General features: G+C 40.3%; 2 protein-coding genes across 6 annotated transcripts in view; one reads left to right on the plus strand and one right to left on the minus strand.

Moving 5' to 3' along the window:
* The first annotated feature begins 2,367 nt into the window (after positions 1-2,367).
* On the plus strand, positions 2,368-8,824 carry radx (RPA1 related single stranded DNA binding protein). 3 transcript variants are annotated; one of them, XM_084941912.1, is made up of 15 exons: positions 2,368-3,480; positions 4,106-4,248; positions 4,347-4,539; positions 4,686-4,794; positions 5,186-5,283; positions 5,374-5,493; positions 5,571-5,666; positions 5,753-5,914; positions 6,077-6,225; positions 6,306-6,454; positions 6,552-6,599; positions 6,669-6,787; positions 6,867-7,103; positions 8,236-8,369; positions 8,474-8,824. In XM_084941912.1, the coding sequence occupies exons 1-15, from the start codon at positions 2,892-2,894 to the stop codon at positions 8,567-8,569; spliced, it is 2,442 nt and encodes an 813-aa protein (XP_084798038.1). In that variant the 5' UTR covers positions 2,368-2,891; the 3' UTR covers positions 8,570-8,824. The 3 variants fall into 3 exon arrangements, with proteins under 3 accessions (XP_084798038.1, XP_084798036.1, XP_084798037.1); XM_084941910.1 differs by having other exon boundaries at positions 2,369-3,480; positions 8,187-8,369; XM_084941911.1 differs by lacking the exon at positions 6,552-6,599 and having other exon boundaries at positions 2,369-3,480; positions 8,187-8,369.
* A 95-nt stretch (positions 8,825-8,919) lies between these two features.
* npas2 (neuronal PAS domain protein 2) overlaps positions 8,920-17,596 on the minus strand; it is a 45,055-nt gene continuing 36,378 nt past the window's right edge. For 2 of the 3 annotated variants that reach the window (XM_084941908.1, XM_084941907.1), the window contains exons 15-22: positions 16,982-17,079; positions 16,751-16,837; positions 16,202-16,393; positions 15,308-15,511; positions 14,990-15,174; positions 14,740-14,829; positions 14,452-14,662; positions 8,920-13,241 (exon numbers count right to left, since the gene is read on the minus strand). In XM_084941908.1, coding sequence (XP_084798034.1) covers positions 13,044-13,241; positions 14,452-14,662; positions 14,740-14,829; positions 14,990-15,174; positions 15,308-15,511; positions 16,202-16,393; positions 16,751-16,837; positions 16,982-17,079 — 1,265 coding nt within the window. In that variant the 3' untranslated portion in view covers positions 8,920-13,043. The remainder of the gene's footprint in view (positions 13,242-14,451; positions 14,663-14,739; positions 14,830-14,989; positions 15,175-15,307; positions 15,512-16,201; positions 16,394-16,750; positions 16,838-16,981; positions 17,080-17,596) is intronic. The other variant, XM_084941909.1, reaches the window with a different exon arrangement.

Genomic DNA, 17,596 nt, shown 5'->3' on the forward strand with positions numbered 1-17,596 from the left:
TTTTTTAACGGTTCTTGATTGTGTTGTGTTTAGTTACCCCTGTTGTGTCATAGTGACCTGATCAACCATTATATATACCCTTGTGTGTCATTTCCTGTTTAGGTCAGTTATGTTTGTGTGGGCAGTCAGTTGCTTCGTCAAGTTCACAGTTCTTTGCCTGAGTTGAGTTTTGTTTCTTTGACCTCTTTTATGAGTTTAACATTTATTGTTTTCGTAAATGTAACTTTTTGGGTTAAATAAATAAAAAACATCTTTTTCTAATAATTCCTGTGACGACTCCTGTTTTTCAAATTGGTCCATAACAATATGTATCTTTAAATTTTGATAAAAATGTTTTTTTAATCCAGAAGAGATGAATTAAAATTAGATGGCACTTCAAAATAAATTGTGGATTTCCTTTGATAACACTTGTTTATGACATCTCATTAAATAAAGGCATGTGTCTAGAACAACATTGTTATATTGTAATATCCTGAGCTTGACCAGTGTATTTTTCTAATAGTTCAACAAGACCACTTCAAGATGAAATTATAAAATCATTGAACATTTTACATTTTTATTTAGGTTGTTTCTACCTCGACATGGCACTGAATAGTAAAGTTAGAATAGAATAAAATAGAATAGATCTTTATTGTCACTATTACAATAAGAATGAAACACAGTTCGGCATCTCTCCATTAAATGTAGATTTACATTCAGATTCTTTTAGAATAGGCGAAGATGATAAACCCCCTGCAGTTTCCTCTTGTCCTCCACAGTACAGCAGTTGAACCAGTGTGGCGCAGTAGGTCAGAAGGCTGTCGATGGTGGAGCGGTAGAAGTTAATTAGCAGTCTCTGGGGTAATTGGGCCTGACGCAGCTTCCTGAAAAAGTACAGCCTTTGTTTTGCATTTCCTACCTGGTGGAAAATGTTTGTGGACCAGGTAAGGCCGGCCGAGATGTGGACACCGAGGAACTTGGGACTGGGAAAAGTGGACCAGTGAGGATTCTGGGTACTCCTTCATAGATGAGGCTGAGCTGGACACAGAAGATGAAAATGTGGAAGTGTGGCGTCTTTCTCCACTTGTCCAGGAGTACCCAGATGAAGATTTTTGGGAGGGATGGAGAGCTGCCGTTTCTCCCGCTTTCTTTGCTCTCACTGCCTCACCAGAACCCTCAGTGTCTCACAGAGCAGAAGAGGCCACTCCCTTGATCTCCACAAAGAGGGACAGGGAAGAAGATTGTGTAGAGCAGGTAAGTACAAAGAGTGAGTTTGGAGCAGCACCCTGAAGATACACCTTTCGACCTTGTCTTTGCTAAGTGCGCACAGTTTCCGTGCTTTTCTTCTCTGGGGTACAGATCACAGGTTTTCCTGGCCACACTGCATGTGTCCAACTCACAAACATCAAAAACAAAATTCACTCTTTTATGTTTGTTTTTGGCTTCCAGCTCCTGAGGGAAATATTAGGCTGTTGTTTCCTGTTAAATTCTCCAGTGTTCACCAGCTAGTCTCTGTCTTGCTAATGTTAGGTTCTGAGTAGGTTATGTACCTTGAGATTTTTGTTTTTAAAGCATCTGTAGCTTTTATTATCTCATGGGTACATCTTTGACACAAGCCAACAAGTTCAGTTTCTGAAGCTTCAGTTTCCGTTTTCACATAAATAAATCTAATGAGATGCTGGAAAATGCAGACAGGTCTTTTTCATCTTGTCTTGTCTGTAGAGCAAATTTCATCCAGGGATTTGATGAACCAAAGCCAATTTAGGGAGTAATACTGACAGCTGCACATCAAACACATTTAGTGTTTGTTCTGAAGGCTTTTGGAGGGTAATGGTTATTTTTGTTCTGTTTATAGTTTTCTTTAACTATTAGCGAGGTGGTATTTTGTAATAGCTGAATAAGCTTATATCAGGAAGTTTTAGTCTGCTATGATATCTAAAAGAAATCCAATGAAACTGAGTAGGAAGGCTCCTTTAGTGGTGTTTATGGAAGCTTCTGTCTGTTGTTGGGAAAAAAAACTGTCAACATTTTGGGTTATTATTTAAAAATTCTGACTTAATAATTTCAAGTTATTTCCTCTAAGATTTGAGTTACTAAATGGATATTTTGGGACAATCCCTGAATTTTAACCTATGGACAACAAAAAAAAATGCTATTTAATTATTTTTTTTTATTATTTAATTTTCACTGGAGGAAGCAAGTTTTTATACAAGGTGTTCTCTGTTATATACTGTGATATGAAATTAATTTTGGGGGAATGTATGTTTCATTTTATTGGGTGAGGACATATGAAACACGTGTCTGGTCTCTAATGTGTAAAGTGCATGTTCCTGTCAGTAAAATATAATACTCCTTGTTATTTAAAAGGAAAAACGTTTGGAGTCATGATTGTATTTTTAAAAACTACAAAATTACGCAAGGCGCTCTGGTGACGTCATATCAAACGGTCCTTGTTAGGTAAAGCGCGGATTTTGAAAGCAGGAATTTCCCTTTAGTACAGTAGGCAGTTCTTTTCGAAGTTATATTAAATAATTTGACATGGCAGGGTTACACATATAAACTGCGTGTGTGTATTAAGTGTGTTTCTTTGTATTTGTACATGTTTTGGTTTTCGAGGCTAATAGTGACGCCATCAAGCCGCGATGTTTGTAACGTTAGCTAACGTTAACTGCAACTTCACAGGTGAAGAAGCCTCATGAAAATGCAATGAGTTGTGTATGACGCATTTCTTGTAAGATAAGCCTACTGTTGGGCGAACTCTGATAGTTTTTTTCAGTAATGTTAAACGCATTTAGTTTAGTTTAGTTATTGCTAATACTAGCAAGACAACTTTAGCCAACAAGCTAACATGAGAGAGTGACAGAAAACGGCTAACTACCCGACCAACTAACTGCTTTAATTACACATTTGTGATGGAGGATAACTCGTCTTCTTCTTCAGTGGTGAGTGGTGTCACTCAAGCGTCTTTCCTCCAGAGGACTTTGGAGCGGTTATCATCCACACAGAGCTTGAAACTGAAAATTGAGGAGGCAGCTCCTGTCGCTGTCATCGCACTTCAGAGATACCTGTCCGAGCAAACGAAAGGGCAGCAGCTCGACAGCTACAGCTACGATGTGACAGTCACAGATGGAGTCTGGCGAGCTAAATGCTTCCTTCACCCCAGTTTGAATTATCTGGTGCACAGCAACAGCCTAAAGACCGGGTCTGACATCAGCATCACGCAGTGCTCCTTTGTTTACAACGAAAGGAGGCTGGGACATGGCTATATCTGCATTGAACAGCTCAGATGTGCTGCAAAAAGATCTGCTGTGCTGGCTCGTGTAAACACTGTCAGTTCACTGCCCATGCTGGTCAAGCAGGGAATGGAGAGGAGCGTGGTCTTGCAAAGTGATGTCCCCCTTCAGGTGAGCCGCAAACATTACCTGTCACTTTGGAACAATGACGACCCAGAGGGCGACATCTGGATGTCAGGATCCCCTTCAGCTGATACTGTGCTGGACGGTGAGATACTGCTATCTCAACCCCTCCCTCACTCTCACATTGTGTTGTTTATATCATTATTGTGTCACCTATAATTTATAACACTGCAGTGAACTTTGCTATTTGCAGGGGGAATTGATACACTCATAAATAAGGAGGCAATTAAGTGGCTTAAAGGCAGGATGTGGTGTATGACCGAAAATAATGTCCTCTATTGATTGATAGGTTGGTTTTGATTTATCTCTTAGACCTCAGAAAAAATAAAAGATTATAAATGACCATCACAGGAAAAGGCTTAACATGGGGAAATAACCTAAGGTATTAGATTTTGGAGTTGAGCTCAGGACGTAGAGCAGGTCATCTACTAATCGGATGCTTGATGATGCAGTCCCATTGAGATCAAAGATCTCTTTTAAACGGGAGACCTGACCAACAGGGCAGCAACACAGATACTTAAAAACAGATGTAGATTGCATTAACAAAATTAAAATGTACTCACGTAAAACACTTGCACACAGACAAAGTAAACATACAGAAACATATATATATATTTCTATAAAATTATAGTAAACAAAAGTTTTAGTTACTATTACTTTGTAGTAAAATTAACGACAATGGGTTTTCTGTAATGTCTTGATTCCAACAGTGTCCAAGGTTACACTTCTTTCTAGCCTGGACTCATCCTTCAAAAACACGTGGAAGCCCCTCCCTCTCCTGGTGAAAATCATACACAAATCCAGGTTAAGGTATTATGGAAAGTTTGGCCTCAAGATTGATTACCCATACCAGGTGTGATGTGAACAAGATCTCAGTTTTTTGTAATATACGTTCATGTTGTGACAGAGCATAGTTTAAATGTTTTCACCTCATATGTCATCATATTTCAGGCATACTTTGAAGTTGCTGACCAGAGTGGCACAATGTCCCTTGTGCTTTGGAACGAACTTTGTCCCGAGTTTTACCAGCGACTGAATGTTGGAACAGTGTTGTACCTTCAAAATTACACTCTGAAACAGAGTTATTCAAACCGGTCACGCCCCCAAATGGACCACCATAGAATGAAGACCTTTAACTCTGTTGGTATGTACATAACTACTGATGATAATCAGTAATTTTTAAAAAATATAGTAGCACTGTTTTCTGTGAAAAACCATTCACCATTTAGTGTTTACATGGTTTTTGTAAAGACCTATAAACTGTCGTCTGCATGTGTTTTTTTTCCCAAGAAATCTGCCTGAACCCTCGCAACCCAGCTTCAGTCATCACCGTGGTCTCACCAAAGAGCATACTTCCTCAGTGGGGACTGCCTGACATTTCCTACCAGTTCACTGCTCGGTAATGAATTAGAACCGTATTAGTTAGTCTACTGCCTTACATGTATCTCTCTGTTATCTGCACCTAAGGCATGGATTCAGTGCTGCAAGTATTGGTTTATGCATTACTGCAAACTACCACATCATTTCAAACTTACAAACATCAATATATTTTGAACATTCCAGTCTAGAGTTTGCTTGATGAAGTCAAGTGTAGAAACATTGCAAATAAATCAGTTATTACAGTGTTTGGGAAATTAGATTTATTACAGTGTGTTTAGACGGCGTGCAGGACTCTATTTGCTGTTTGTCCCTATTCTACAAAAACCGACGTGTTTGTGTTTCTACAAAATGAAGAAATTGTTTTGAGTTTCGGCTAAATAACTGCTGCATGATGTTTTTGATGCTCACAGGTCAGAGTTGGAGAAGCTGGCCAACAATTCAGCATGTGATATAATTGGTTTGGTGACATTTGTTGGCCGTGTTGAAAGAGTGAAGAGTAAAGGGAAAGGTAAGAAATGTTCTTATCTTGTCTGTTGCCTGGAAGTGGTTTTTGATAATTGAAAGAATTTATTTTGGTCGGTGGTGTTCACCTTTTTAGGTCCAGAAAAGTACTGGACGTATCGCTGGGTACATGCAGTGGATGGAACATCTGACCATCCTTTTATTCTGGAGCTTTTTTCCACTTCTCAAGCAGAAATCTTCAGTCATATTTGTCCGAGTAAGTCAGCCAAGTCCAGTCTGCTGCCACACTGTAAGCATGCCAGTTTTTTTTAAAATATATCCTCTATTCCATAGTGACCTACCTGGTTTGCACTCAGATGAGGGTTTGTCATGTGGAAGGCTTGTTGCCGTACCTCACGAGCAGCTGTGAGACTGAGACGTTCATCACAGGTTAGAACAAGCTGGAACAATAAGTACCTGATAATGTGGCAAATTGATTGTGTAAGTGAACTGTAAATGATGTGTCTAAACAACAGGTTACCATAAAGGTCAGCCGTACGTGAATGACCCCAGAGTGAAGAGCTTCATCCAGTGGACCAAGACTCTGAAGGACAATGTTGTCCTCCAGAAAACAGCTGTTGGTGGCTATTACCGCTACCCTCGCCCCCCAGCGATGTTTACACAGTCAATGGCTGATGGTGTGTGTAGTTGCATGTTAGCTTACATTGTTTTTCAGATCATGTCTTACAGCTTTATTTCATAAAATATATCGCCTTACTCGTGTTTACATCTTTGTCCTGCAGCAAAAATGATTTAGTTTCATTGTCAGCATAGGTTCTGACTTTATTCTTTCCCTTCAGCTCAAGTTCCTCTGGTTGCTGCAGCTGATTTGAAGAGAGAGTTAGAAACCCTGCAGTACAGAGAACACAAGAAACTCGCAATCCAAGGTCAGATCGCAGCAGTGCAGTACATGGAAACTCCAGAGCCACAGGGACTAAAAGACAAAGAGGTGAACGACCTTATTTTAAATCGTCTTCCCAAAAGCAGTTGCCATTAACAATATAAAACAAGTCAGCTGGTTTTCTGCAGGTGCCCAGTGCTTTCACTGATGTGTGTGATCAAACTGTGACGTACCCCAGTCATTCCTCAACAACAAAGCAGACTTTTGTGGAGAGTTTAACGTCTCACTGTACTGACAGCAGCTCTGAGAGCAGAAGGAAAAGAAGAATTCAAATAAGGTAGGATTGACTCCTGACTTTCAGATTTTTGAGCTTGATGCCGAGTCATTATTTAATTTTAACCCACTCATTACATTTGATGTAACGTGTTTTCCAGTAAAACCACACAATCCTCCTTGAATTGCGGTAACATTCCAGCTAAAAGGTAACAACAACTCAGCAGGTAACACAACATTTATGTATCAACCAGTCTGAGCTCATTTGTCTTCTGCAGGAACGCTGGACGTAAAAATACAAACGAGGGTGAAGAGCAGGCGGAAGAAGAGAGCAACTCTGCATTTGAGGAAGTTCAACAAGTGGGACTCAGTCTGCAAGCTGAAAATCCAAATCCAGGTGAATTGCTGCACCTTAAATACACATCTAACTCTGCTTCCTGATATATTGCCATGCTGATACGTTTGTCTCTCACCAGACTCTAACGATTTATCATGGGAAAGCAGCAGCTGGGTGAGGCAACAACAAGAAGTCTCCGAGCATTTGTGTCAAGGCGGTCTGTGGCAGGACAGCATCTGTCGGAGGTTCACGCTTGATGAGAAGAACGTCCTGCTGCAGTGGAGTAACCTTCAGCCAACACGGTGGACACCACTGCGGACTGCTGACGCTCTCTCTCCTGTGCTTTGTCCAGGATACTACCACGTAACAATATTAGGTGAAGTAACCCAGTGGTGACACCCAAAACTTAAAAACATACTTTTTGCTGTTCCTGCCACTTCAGCCTCAGTGGAATATCGTCTTATTTCCTGCATAATACTCTTTTTTTCTTTTTTTTAATGTCAGCAAACACTTTTTCTTTCTTAAATTTTCTTACTTTCTTTCTTATTAAGAGTCTCAACCAGACAAAAACCTTCGGTCTTATTCATTTAGTCCTGAATAGCCAAAGCAAACATGTCTTTATTATATTACATATGCGTCATCAGTGAGTCATTGTGAGCTGGAAACTCACTGTCAGTGGAAACACAATCACACAGTCAGAGGTCTGAGCCACCTTTAGAAAAGACCAGAATTTATATGATCTTGTATTATTAGGTTTGATCTGCTTCTTTTAACATTGCTCCTGTGCCTTCTGGTCTCCTTTAGTTGTACAGTTAAACATCGCTTTTACAATCACAGCATTATGTAACCCCGCCTACACTGTTAGCTAGGTCTTCCTTCAGTTATGGATGAAAACCAATGCCTAGAAATGGTGTGAAAACAAAAATCTTTAATGATGAGCAGCGCTTTTTTAATATTAGAAGAATGGTGATATATAAACCAATAAGGTAGACCTGCTAGACTTTTTCTTAACAATTAACAGTCAGGTCAACATATGCGCAAAATAGTGTCTCTAAGCCAAAAGCTCAGGCCTCAGACTCATTTTCAAACTGTTTTTGCCTCTTTTAGCTATATTTGATAAAGAAAGAGATATATGTAATATATCTCAGAGACACAGCTCAGACTGTGTGAGCTCTGTGAGCACAGGAGCCTTACCCACCTGCAGCCCAACCCTTTGTTTGACAAGGGAAGGCAATGAGAGGAAAGTTTACCTAAAGGGAGATGAAAGAAATCTTGTTTTATACTGTGGATCAACTGAGGGACTGAAGAAGGGGCCAATATTAAAGAAATCAGAATTTCTTTGGACTATGAATCACGCAAAGCTTATTTTTACTCCCTCCCCTGGTAGGAGTAAAAAAAAAAATACATTTGGAAATGAATTCCCACTTAACTTTTTTTTCTGTTTTTATCTCCCTGGCAGGCATTAATAAGCAGATAGCTGTTGATGCTGTGTATATTCCTGTTGTTAGCTCCAGCGAGCCACAGGCTGTGGGCCTTCCTCAGGATCCACATGGCAACACGATACTGTCCTGCCTTTCATCTGGTTTCCTCTGTCCTCTCAGCAACACTGCCAACAACAGTGAAGAGACCCTTCCCAGGCCAGGTAGTCACTGTGGGGGAGACAACGTCCATTCAGGAAGCATTTGCCGACACATGCTTTTACACTTAATATTTAAAATGTGTGTTTTTTGGGTTTTTTTCCTGCAGAGGAAATCTTGGCAACTGCCAGTGAGCTTGAAGACACACATGTCGTGTGCATCCTTGACCTTTGTCACCTGGGTGGAGATAAGGTGGAAGTCATGATCAGCAAGGTGTACAGGTTGACGGAGGTTTCTCTTGACTAGAAGGTACATGAGAGCAAGCACAGCATGTAAATATCAGCATTAATCATGTAACTTAACAGTTATTTAAAATAGAAAGAGCAATAGAAAGAGATTCCCTGTTATATGTACATTGAATGTTAAATAATTTATAACATTTTTTTTAATTACTTGAAGTGTATATTTTTACCATTAAAACGTTTCCACAGGGAACAACTTTGTGGTGTGAAAATGAAAATGTGCCCTTATTTTTTTTGCACCAAGAACTCAAAGCTGATGAGAAACATCCCTCCTGATGGATAACTTTCTAAGTAAAACTCAGAATAACATGCATATGTTTAAAAATATTTATTTTTGAAATATTTCACAATATTCAGGTTGATTTATTTTTTATAAATATTTCAGTATCATTATTAATATCAAGATATTTTCGAATGTAAACTTAATTTTTACATTTCTTTTAAAACAATGTTAACAGTATCTTTTAAAGCTTATTTTGATGGTAAATACAGAAAGAAAATGAGCCATACAAGTGACTGTGCAACACCAACTCGAACGCAAAATAAGCCTCACCTCCTCTAATAAGACACTTCATCTGTTACAAAATTACTTTAATTTTAAAATCATGTAACATACATATGTAATCTATTAGACATATAAAATAAACAACTATGTAGCCTAAAGTTTTGTTTTTTGTTTTTGCTTTTTTACATTCTATTATACAATATATTCAATGTTAGTTTCTGCACTGAAACTGCAGAAATGGCTGAATACCAGGTTTATTTTGTTCATGTCCTGGCAAATCTCACACAGAAAACATTGACCTGACTGCCCACTCTCACACTGAGGGTGTCAGTCATTATTTTACAGATCAGAAAAAAAAGGAAAATACAAGTTAAATGTGATTAAATTCACATACCTTCAAAAACAGTGACACTCAATGGCAACATCCAGGAGGAAGAAGAGCATTGTGAAAGGTGCAGACATCAAAAGAAAAGGTAACTACTGTTGGGGAAAGCATTAAAACTTGACTAAAAGGAACAACAGTACTGACTGAGTGGATGGATTATTTACAACTTCAACAAAGCAATACACACGTACAAGGAAAAGGAAAAACAAAAAAACACAAAACATCGTCTCACATCCAGAGCAAAACCATCGCGATTGAGCACAGTGGCGTTTCAATGAACAGCAGTTCCCTCAACTACCTCTGCAAGGCAAACAAGACAACAATTTTGTATAAAGACATGGATAGAAATATTTCTTGGATTCTGTAAAATTAACTCGAGAGATTTTACTACCACCGTCTGAAAGTATGGTATTGATAACTATTGAATAATGAAAGAAAACAGCTATAGTTGTCTATGGCACCTCTGCACTGCTGAGTAACACCTTTACTGTTTCGTTGCCACACTTGTAGAAGCATAGACATGAATAAATGGAGAATGAAACTTGATTTTACCCATCAGAAGTATTTTGATAATCCTGTACAATTGCACTTTTCCCCCTTTTTTTTGGCTGAATTACTGTGTGAAGTCTGCACAGTTGGAGAGCTGTTTCTGCACCCCACAATAAGGATTCATCTTCTTTATTTAATCTCTTCGTTATTGTGAATGCATGATACTACAGAGCTTCTTTGTCAGGTTAGGCTCTCATGTTTTACCTCCTGCTTGTGAGGAGCTACCACTCTGCACCACATTCCCATGCAGACAGACTATAAAGTGTGATCACTGCAGTCGTAGTGTATAGTGGACACCCTTTAAAGAAAGATACTGCTGATATAAACGGTTAAGGGAATGTTAGGGCATTTTCATTAAAAAAATATTTCCATATAAATTACATGGTACAGCGGCTTATTATACACCTCTATATACATCTGTTCTGAAACATTTAAAACTATAAATTAACATTCTTCTCTTCAGTTTGACATTGCACATAGAAAAGTGTAAAACGGCACTGAATGGACATGCTCAAAGTATTCTGACGGATGCTTCTTGTTATCCAACGTGAACAGCACCAGTACAGTAGCTTCAGCTTCGAGGTGTGGAGACCAAGCTGTCGTATCGAGCCGCACGGGCTGCTTTAAATAAAGTGTAGCACAGTGAGAATTTCAGGAAACGCAGAGCTGTACTGGGAACGCACAGCAGTTTGTGTGAGATTGTCATTAACAAGATAAGAGATGAATTAATGTTCTTTATGGAGTTTACTTTTGCAATGTGGTTCTACCGTTAATCTGTCTACACTGACGCACTCCATTCTCCTCATTGTGAAGTCACCGTGTCACAATCTGACAACACACCATGCGGATTTGCAGCTTCAGCCGAAGGGCATGTTTACATTTAGCTTTAGATTTGAATTGATGGACACAGGACTGCAGTTGGACACGTCGCTGCAAAAGCACGATAATATAAAAGGTTAGACGTAGGACTGCATAAAAAAGATTGGAACATCCTGGAATGGTGCCAGGACTGCTTTCCAGATCTGCAGACAGTTTCTCATGCATGAATACAATAAAGTGAAATGGGTGGCTTTTTTTCTAATGCAATAGAGGCTGCTGTACTTCCATGTCTGCATTTTTCAGATGCTAATAAATTGGGTCACGTGGTCACGGTTGGAGCGTACTTTGTTTTCCTTCCCAGACGTTCAAAGAGACAAAAATGGAATGAAAATGTCTTATGTCTTAAATTAATTTTCCCTGTTTCGAAGATATTTAAACAGAGCTGTGCAGGTACAGCGTTGTCATGTTATACCGTGATATAACAAGTGATGGTTAATAATGGCAATGGCCTTGTCACAGCAGACTAGAGAATCTCACCTGCATGTTTTTTATATTTATTGTTAAAAGTGAACCATTTTTTCTTTTTTTTAAACCAATTGAAAATTGAAGTTTATTATGTAACCGATAATAATTGTGTAATAACCATGGAACGTGCGCTTCCTAAGACCATCGTCATCTGGTGAAAATCCCAAAACTTTGCCACCCTGTATTCAAATCACCAAGCTTACACTCAACTTACACTGCATTGCTTTGTATTGTAAAACCACAGCTGGCCCATACAGATGAATGGAGAACTGTGTGAAACTGTCATAGGGCAAGACACAAGGACCAGTGTTGACCTTTCAATGTCTAAAGCACAAACACAAACAGACAAAACTCAATTCAAACTTATGTGTTTAAAAAAAAATTAAATTCCCGTGTAGTGTTTCAATTATAAGTGTAATAAATAAAAATGAAATGATTTCATTAGGATTTCAGGAAATGGATAACTTGTGAATGAGACACTATCCTTACAGCCGGGGACCTTAATCTTCCAATATATATTTGTCATATATCCAATACAAATCTAGGCTTTTGTATTTAACTCTGATGCAGCAAAATAATAATCTATAACCTTATGAAAATATAACTTTGTATTCCAAATAGACCTGAGCTGGATTTTTAAAGCCGTAATCAGACACAACCATCAAACTGCACCATGGATGTACCACGGCTGAAGGCACATTATTTAAGCCACCCCCCCACTCACTCGGTAGGTTGGTTATCAAAAGAGGACTCATCCCGCACTGCTTATCAAAAGCACCGAAAATTTGTAACTTCAAATATCTGCTGTTGTCATTCGTTTTGAGGAAGTGGTGCAATAGATGCAACACCCCTTCTTCAGTCCCAGATTGAGGCTTTAAAAATCTAGATAGACCTTACTAAAAAACTGGAGAATTACTCTCTGAGCGTGGTCCTATAGCATGTGTGACATCTTAGTATTTACCAACCCTGATTTTTGATATGATGGTCATCTTACCACTGCATGTTTCACCGTAAAGCCCCTGTCATGTGACCTACCATGAACATACCTTGTTTTGGGGACAATATGGGAGCCAACTGAAATGTAGAGTTCTCATGCACACAAATCCCATTGTGAGATTTGTCATATTCACTCGAGTTATGTCGCCAGTGGGAGGGGTGTTGAGAATCTCACCATTAGTTAATGAAATAAACAACTATTGGGCAAAAATAAATACTCTACTTTTGAGTAGGAGGTGGTACCTAAGTGTGAACAGACACTTAAAGGAAACTTTGTTAGACAAAAATGTTCCACGTGTAAACATGTAAAAAGTTTATTTTTAAGAGCTTTGATAAACCACTCGTCCCAGCAGTTTCACTGATGGACCCACTGAGTGCGACGTAGCCTGCAGATGAAGGCCCAGCACCTCACACTTCTTCGGGTCCCCGATGTTCAACGTCGGGTCAGTGCAATCTCTGCTTGTGGTTTCTTGCCAGTGACGTAAAAGGCCGGCTTCATCTGGAAAGGGCAGCTTCACATCTAAAGATCACAACAAGCAGTTTTCCCCACTTTTAACCAACTTGTCATCGAGTTTGACTCCCACATGACACAAAGTGCTTCCACCTTCACAGCCTCGTCACAGAGGCAGATCTCAGCACAACGGTCAAGTCCACAACGCTACCGAGTCAGCATGTTTCGATATTCTGAAACGCTGCCAGTCTGGTTTTGGGAATGTTGGTATTGCCTCTGTTGCTGTGGCGCCTGTTGCTGCTGCGCTAGTGGCTGTTGAATGTATCCCACAGTGCTTTGCTGTGGCACATTAGTGGTGTGTAAGAATGCTGGAGTAGATCCACCGTGTACGAGTCCTTGAGTCATCTGCAGACACAACAAGGAATATGAATATAGTACAATAAGCAGACAGAATACTTTTTATCAAGTTTTATTTATAGAATCTAATGTTCGACTGATGTGCAGTGCAAACAGTGTACACATGAGGGCTGTCTCTGAATATCAAGACTTGCTCTGCAGTAGGTAGAGGATTATATAAAATGGGTTTCGGTAGATAGTGGACTCTTTGTTAAGCCAAGTTGTGGAGCTGATTGTGAGCTGACTGTGAGATATTGGAAGAACAGTGGAGAGGCACACCCCTGATGGTCATCAGTGTGACCACCTGTGACATTATTTGGGAGTAAGAGGTCAGCAGCTATGGTTAAGAATGCCTAATGTGGTCATTTCAAACTTAAGGGGTGTCCACACTGGGAGCAATTTGCTCTTCAGGCATCACTTTGTCACTGACAGTTGGTTGCTACTGTACATTCTAGGTCCCGATTGCCTTGGTAACCCTCTAATGTATTTGGCACCCCATCACATGTCATCCTGCGCTCTCACTGGTAGTTAACTCAGTCACACAGCTTGAAGTTGAGAAATGTTAAGCGGGATCCACTCGCTCAGTACTGCCTGCAGTTATTTCACCTGTCGCTGCCTGAATTCGCTGAATGACTGACTTTGTATCATCCCAGGAAGTCACATTGCTGCTGGCCGCTTCTTATATGGATGCCTTCTTTAGAGAGAGAGAGTGGTGATGACCTACATCACCTCAACGAGCTAATTGTGAACTGTTACTCACATGTTCATACTTGCTGACATAGACACAAACATCACATGCATCACTCTGGAAATACAACACCATCCCTCATGGTTTGTGTGGTGGGGTTTTTTTTGTTTGCTTGTTTTTAAAGGTATATGCCCTCATTGTAAACATTTGTTGATTTTAATGAACATTTCTTAACACAAAAAAATAATTCAGTATAATCTTAAAAACAGTAAGAATCACTCTAAAGTCACAGCACAGCTTTGGCACAAAGCTGAGGCTTTAAAACCTGTGGGAAATGCACCGTAGCTTGTTGCTGTGGTAACTCAGTATTCAGATACAGTCTAATACCCAAAAAGATCATAAATAAATAGAAAGTCTTGGTTATTTATATTAAACAGCAGTATGCAGCAATCCTTGCCAAACTGCCTTTTAGTCTAAAAATCTGTGTAAGAGGCTCAGGACGACATGCTGACTCATGTTGCTGCAGCGTACCTGAAAGAACTGCTGTGGTTGCTGGAGCTGCAGGGAGTGCTGAGAGGTCTGAGGCTGCGAGTGGTAGGCTGACTGGGACTGGTGCGTGATGAAGCTGTTGTGTGGGATCATTATCGGAGACGTGAAGACCGGCGAGGGCACGAGGACGGCATTGCAGTTGACCTGTTGCATGGGGAATGAGGGGGCGAGGATCTGCTGCTCCAAGGTGTATCTGTATGTGGCGCACGATGAAGAGGTTAGACACAACATAACATAATATAAAGACGTCTGCACGGTGAGAGGACTCACATCGACGGGGAGATGCCCATGTTGCACTGGGAAGGCTGCGAGGAGACGCTGGTGGGAACCAGAGTCTGCATTGGTTGGTTGAGAAGCATTCTGCAGGAAAAGAAACATATCAGGGTTAGAGGTTGGAGAACATGAAGAGGTAAACATAAAGTGAATGTTATTCCTAAAATATACCGTTTCATCATCACCTGCCATACTGACATTAACACCTGGAGTTCTGAGTACTATGAGTGTTTCTCAGGGCTCTTACCGTAGTTGTCCATCTTGGCTGAACTGGTTGTCTGGGTGTCTTTGGTTTGCATCTTGCTGAGGCCTCGTGTTGGTCTGAGAGAACATCATGGGGTTGCTGTAAAAGGGCATCGTCAGACTCGTGTTTGTCTGCACTGGCAAACTCACTGACTGAGCCTGCCCACTCCGGGAAATCCTCGGCTGGACCTACAGAAACAGAGACACTTTAGAGCAACTGTCAACTCAAACGAGGTTTCAATAAAACTACTTAAGAGGATAGCTTCCAGCTGGTTGTGTTTCTGGTTTCAAGTTTGGATTTCTCTCTTGCACAGCAATGTACCTGGTTTGAAGGTGAGCTGTTTTCTCTCAGGAGCGAGTGTGGGGATGAGCTGTGAGCCCCGCAGACTGCTTTAGGGTGGCCCGACAGCTGTCTGATGACCCCAGACTGACTCTGCTGGGCAGGCCTTCCGGGGCCCTGCTGTTGCTGCTGAGGCTGCTGCTGGGCCTGACTAAAGTCATTGTTGATAGGCTGCTGTAACAACATCTAACACACACAGAAATAGACAAATTGAATTAATTCTTTCTAAAAAGAGACAACTTACTGATTTCCATAACCTCTAATCTCGCCCCATGACGGGTGGAATACACCTCAGCACCCACATGATTGATGGATGGATGTACTGGAAAATTACTTCTTGTTTATTTGTATGTCAGCAGGATTACACAAGAGAAGTAAAAGAAGCTGAATTTCACAAAACTTGGTCGAGAGATAGCAAACTGTGGCGCAGGCTAAATCACTTGTCTCTAACTGCAAGACAGGGCATTGTCAGGATGCTGTAATACTGATACGTATAGGGGGATCGTTTAAGGTTCAATTCAGATTAGTTACATGTTGATGTGTGGCATGTTTATGCTTCAAATTACAGCTCATCTCATGTTGCCTGCACACCCAGAAGGTAAGCACAAAACAAAGAGACAATCACTGGAGTCAGTCTTTCATGTTGGCCTCTAGGTGGAGCCTTTTATCCATTACTGGCTATTATAGGTAATGTAGGCTGACTTTTCTCAACAGCTGATCTGGACGTAATGAGCATTTATTCTGAAGTTAAGGCTGCCCATTTTGCCAATACAGAACAAAAACACTCCACCTGTGTCGTGTTAAGATCTCAAGATTAACTCGCGGCTGAATAAACAATCGCTGCAGTCTCTTCATTTGAAAGTGTGGGAACACTACCTGTAGGTTAGCAAGATGAAGCTTCTCCTTAATGTCGTGCAGCTCCTGCTGTTGTGTCTTAATGTCAGCTTGCAGAATGCGCGTCCTCTCTTCCAGCTGTTCCTTCAGCTGGTTCATGACACCGAGCTGCGGCTGCTGCAGCTGATACATGGAGGACTGCTGCTGTTGCTGCTGCTGCTGTGGTTGCTGTTGCTGGATAGAGAGAGCAGGTGAAAGGGACGTAAGAACACTTTTGTGCTTTTTCAGGGAAACGGACAAATGTGGCTATAATCAAGTAGCGTGAGTCATGTAATGGTTTATTCCTGTTACGGAGGAAAGTACACCAATCTTCCAACCTTTTGTGCAATATTGATTCTACAGTTCAAATGTAACACGGATGAATGATTTCTGGGAGAAATACACAATAACTCTTCTTTTTTTTCTTTTTTTTTTCATTAAACCGTGCACAACCAGCAGGTGAAATAAACACATCCAGCAGTAACAGTAAGACATTGTACACAAACAGAAAGTCAGAAGGCAACAGGCTGGAGAGGAAGTCTTAACACTAACCATTGCGGAGTGCTTGCTGCAGGTAGGAGAAAGGGGGACGCTCATTGGGGAAACAAGGTCAAAGGAATTTTGTCTTTGTGCCAAATTCTACAGGGGGAAAAAATGGGAAAAGTCGTTTTATGTAACACAATTTAGGAGACATTAATGTGTTATCTGTGCACGCTTGTTTCTCGCAAACCATTTTTTGTCTCCAAAGACAAAGAGATACATGTAAACATTGTGTAAACTGACCTTCGAACTGCTTGGCTGGAATCTGGCAGATGTTTTTTCAGGCCCAATGGAAGCAGACTGCCACGATGGTGTGCAGGCTTCTGTGTAGGAGTTTGCTGCTGCAGGGCAGAGACAGGTCACCTCTAAACAACTCGGTCATAACTTTGGTCATAATCATGTGAATTAATGTGAACACTTGTAACTGCGACAACTGAGTGAATTACCTTCTTGCGTTTATACTCATTTCACGAGTGGGATAATCGTTGTGTCAGTAACACATTTACAGGTATTAGGCTTCATCTGCAGACGCTCATTAATTTTTTTTTTTAGCGTGAAATAATAAATCCTGACCTGCCCTGCAAAGTTATTTAGAACAGTTCTACAAAGAAATTGGTGCCCAAAGAATTGCTTATGACTTTAGGATAAAAATAAAGCCTGTGTCAACATTCGAGGTTAAAAAAAAGCAAAAAAAAGGGAAAAAAAAAAAAAAAAAGCTAATTTTAATGTCTAATTTCTGCAGCACAGTTAAGCCTTCTTACAACATTTTCCACACTGTAGCCACACACCCACAAGACCTATCAACAGACTTTGATTTCTAAAATAAGTTCCCCAAACAAAAACTGACTCGATTTTAAA

This window comes from Perissodus microlepis, chromosome 10, assembly GCF_051167445.1.
Source record: "Perissodus microlepis isolate ML-2025 ecotype Zambia chromosome 10, ASM5116744v1, whole genome shotgun sequence".
Classification (NCBI taxonomy): Eukaryota; Metazoa; Chordata; class Actinopteri; order Cichliformes; family Cichlidae; genus Perissodus; species Perissodus microlepis.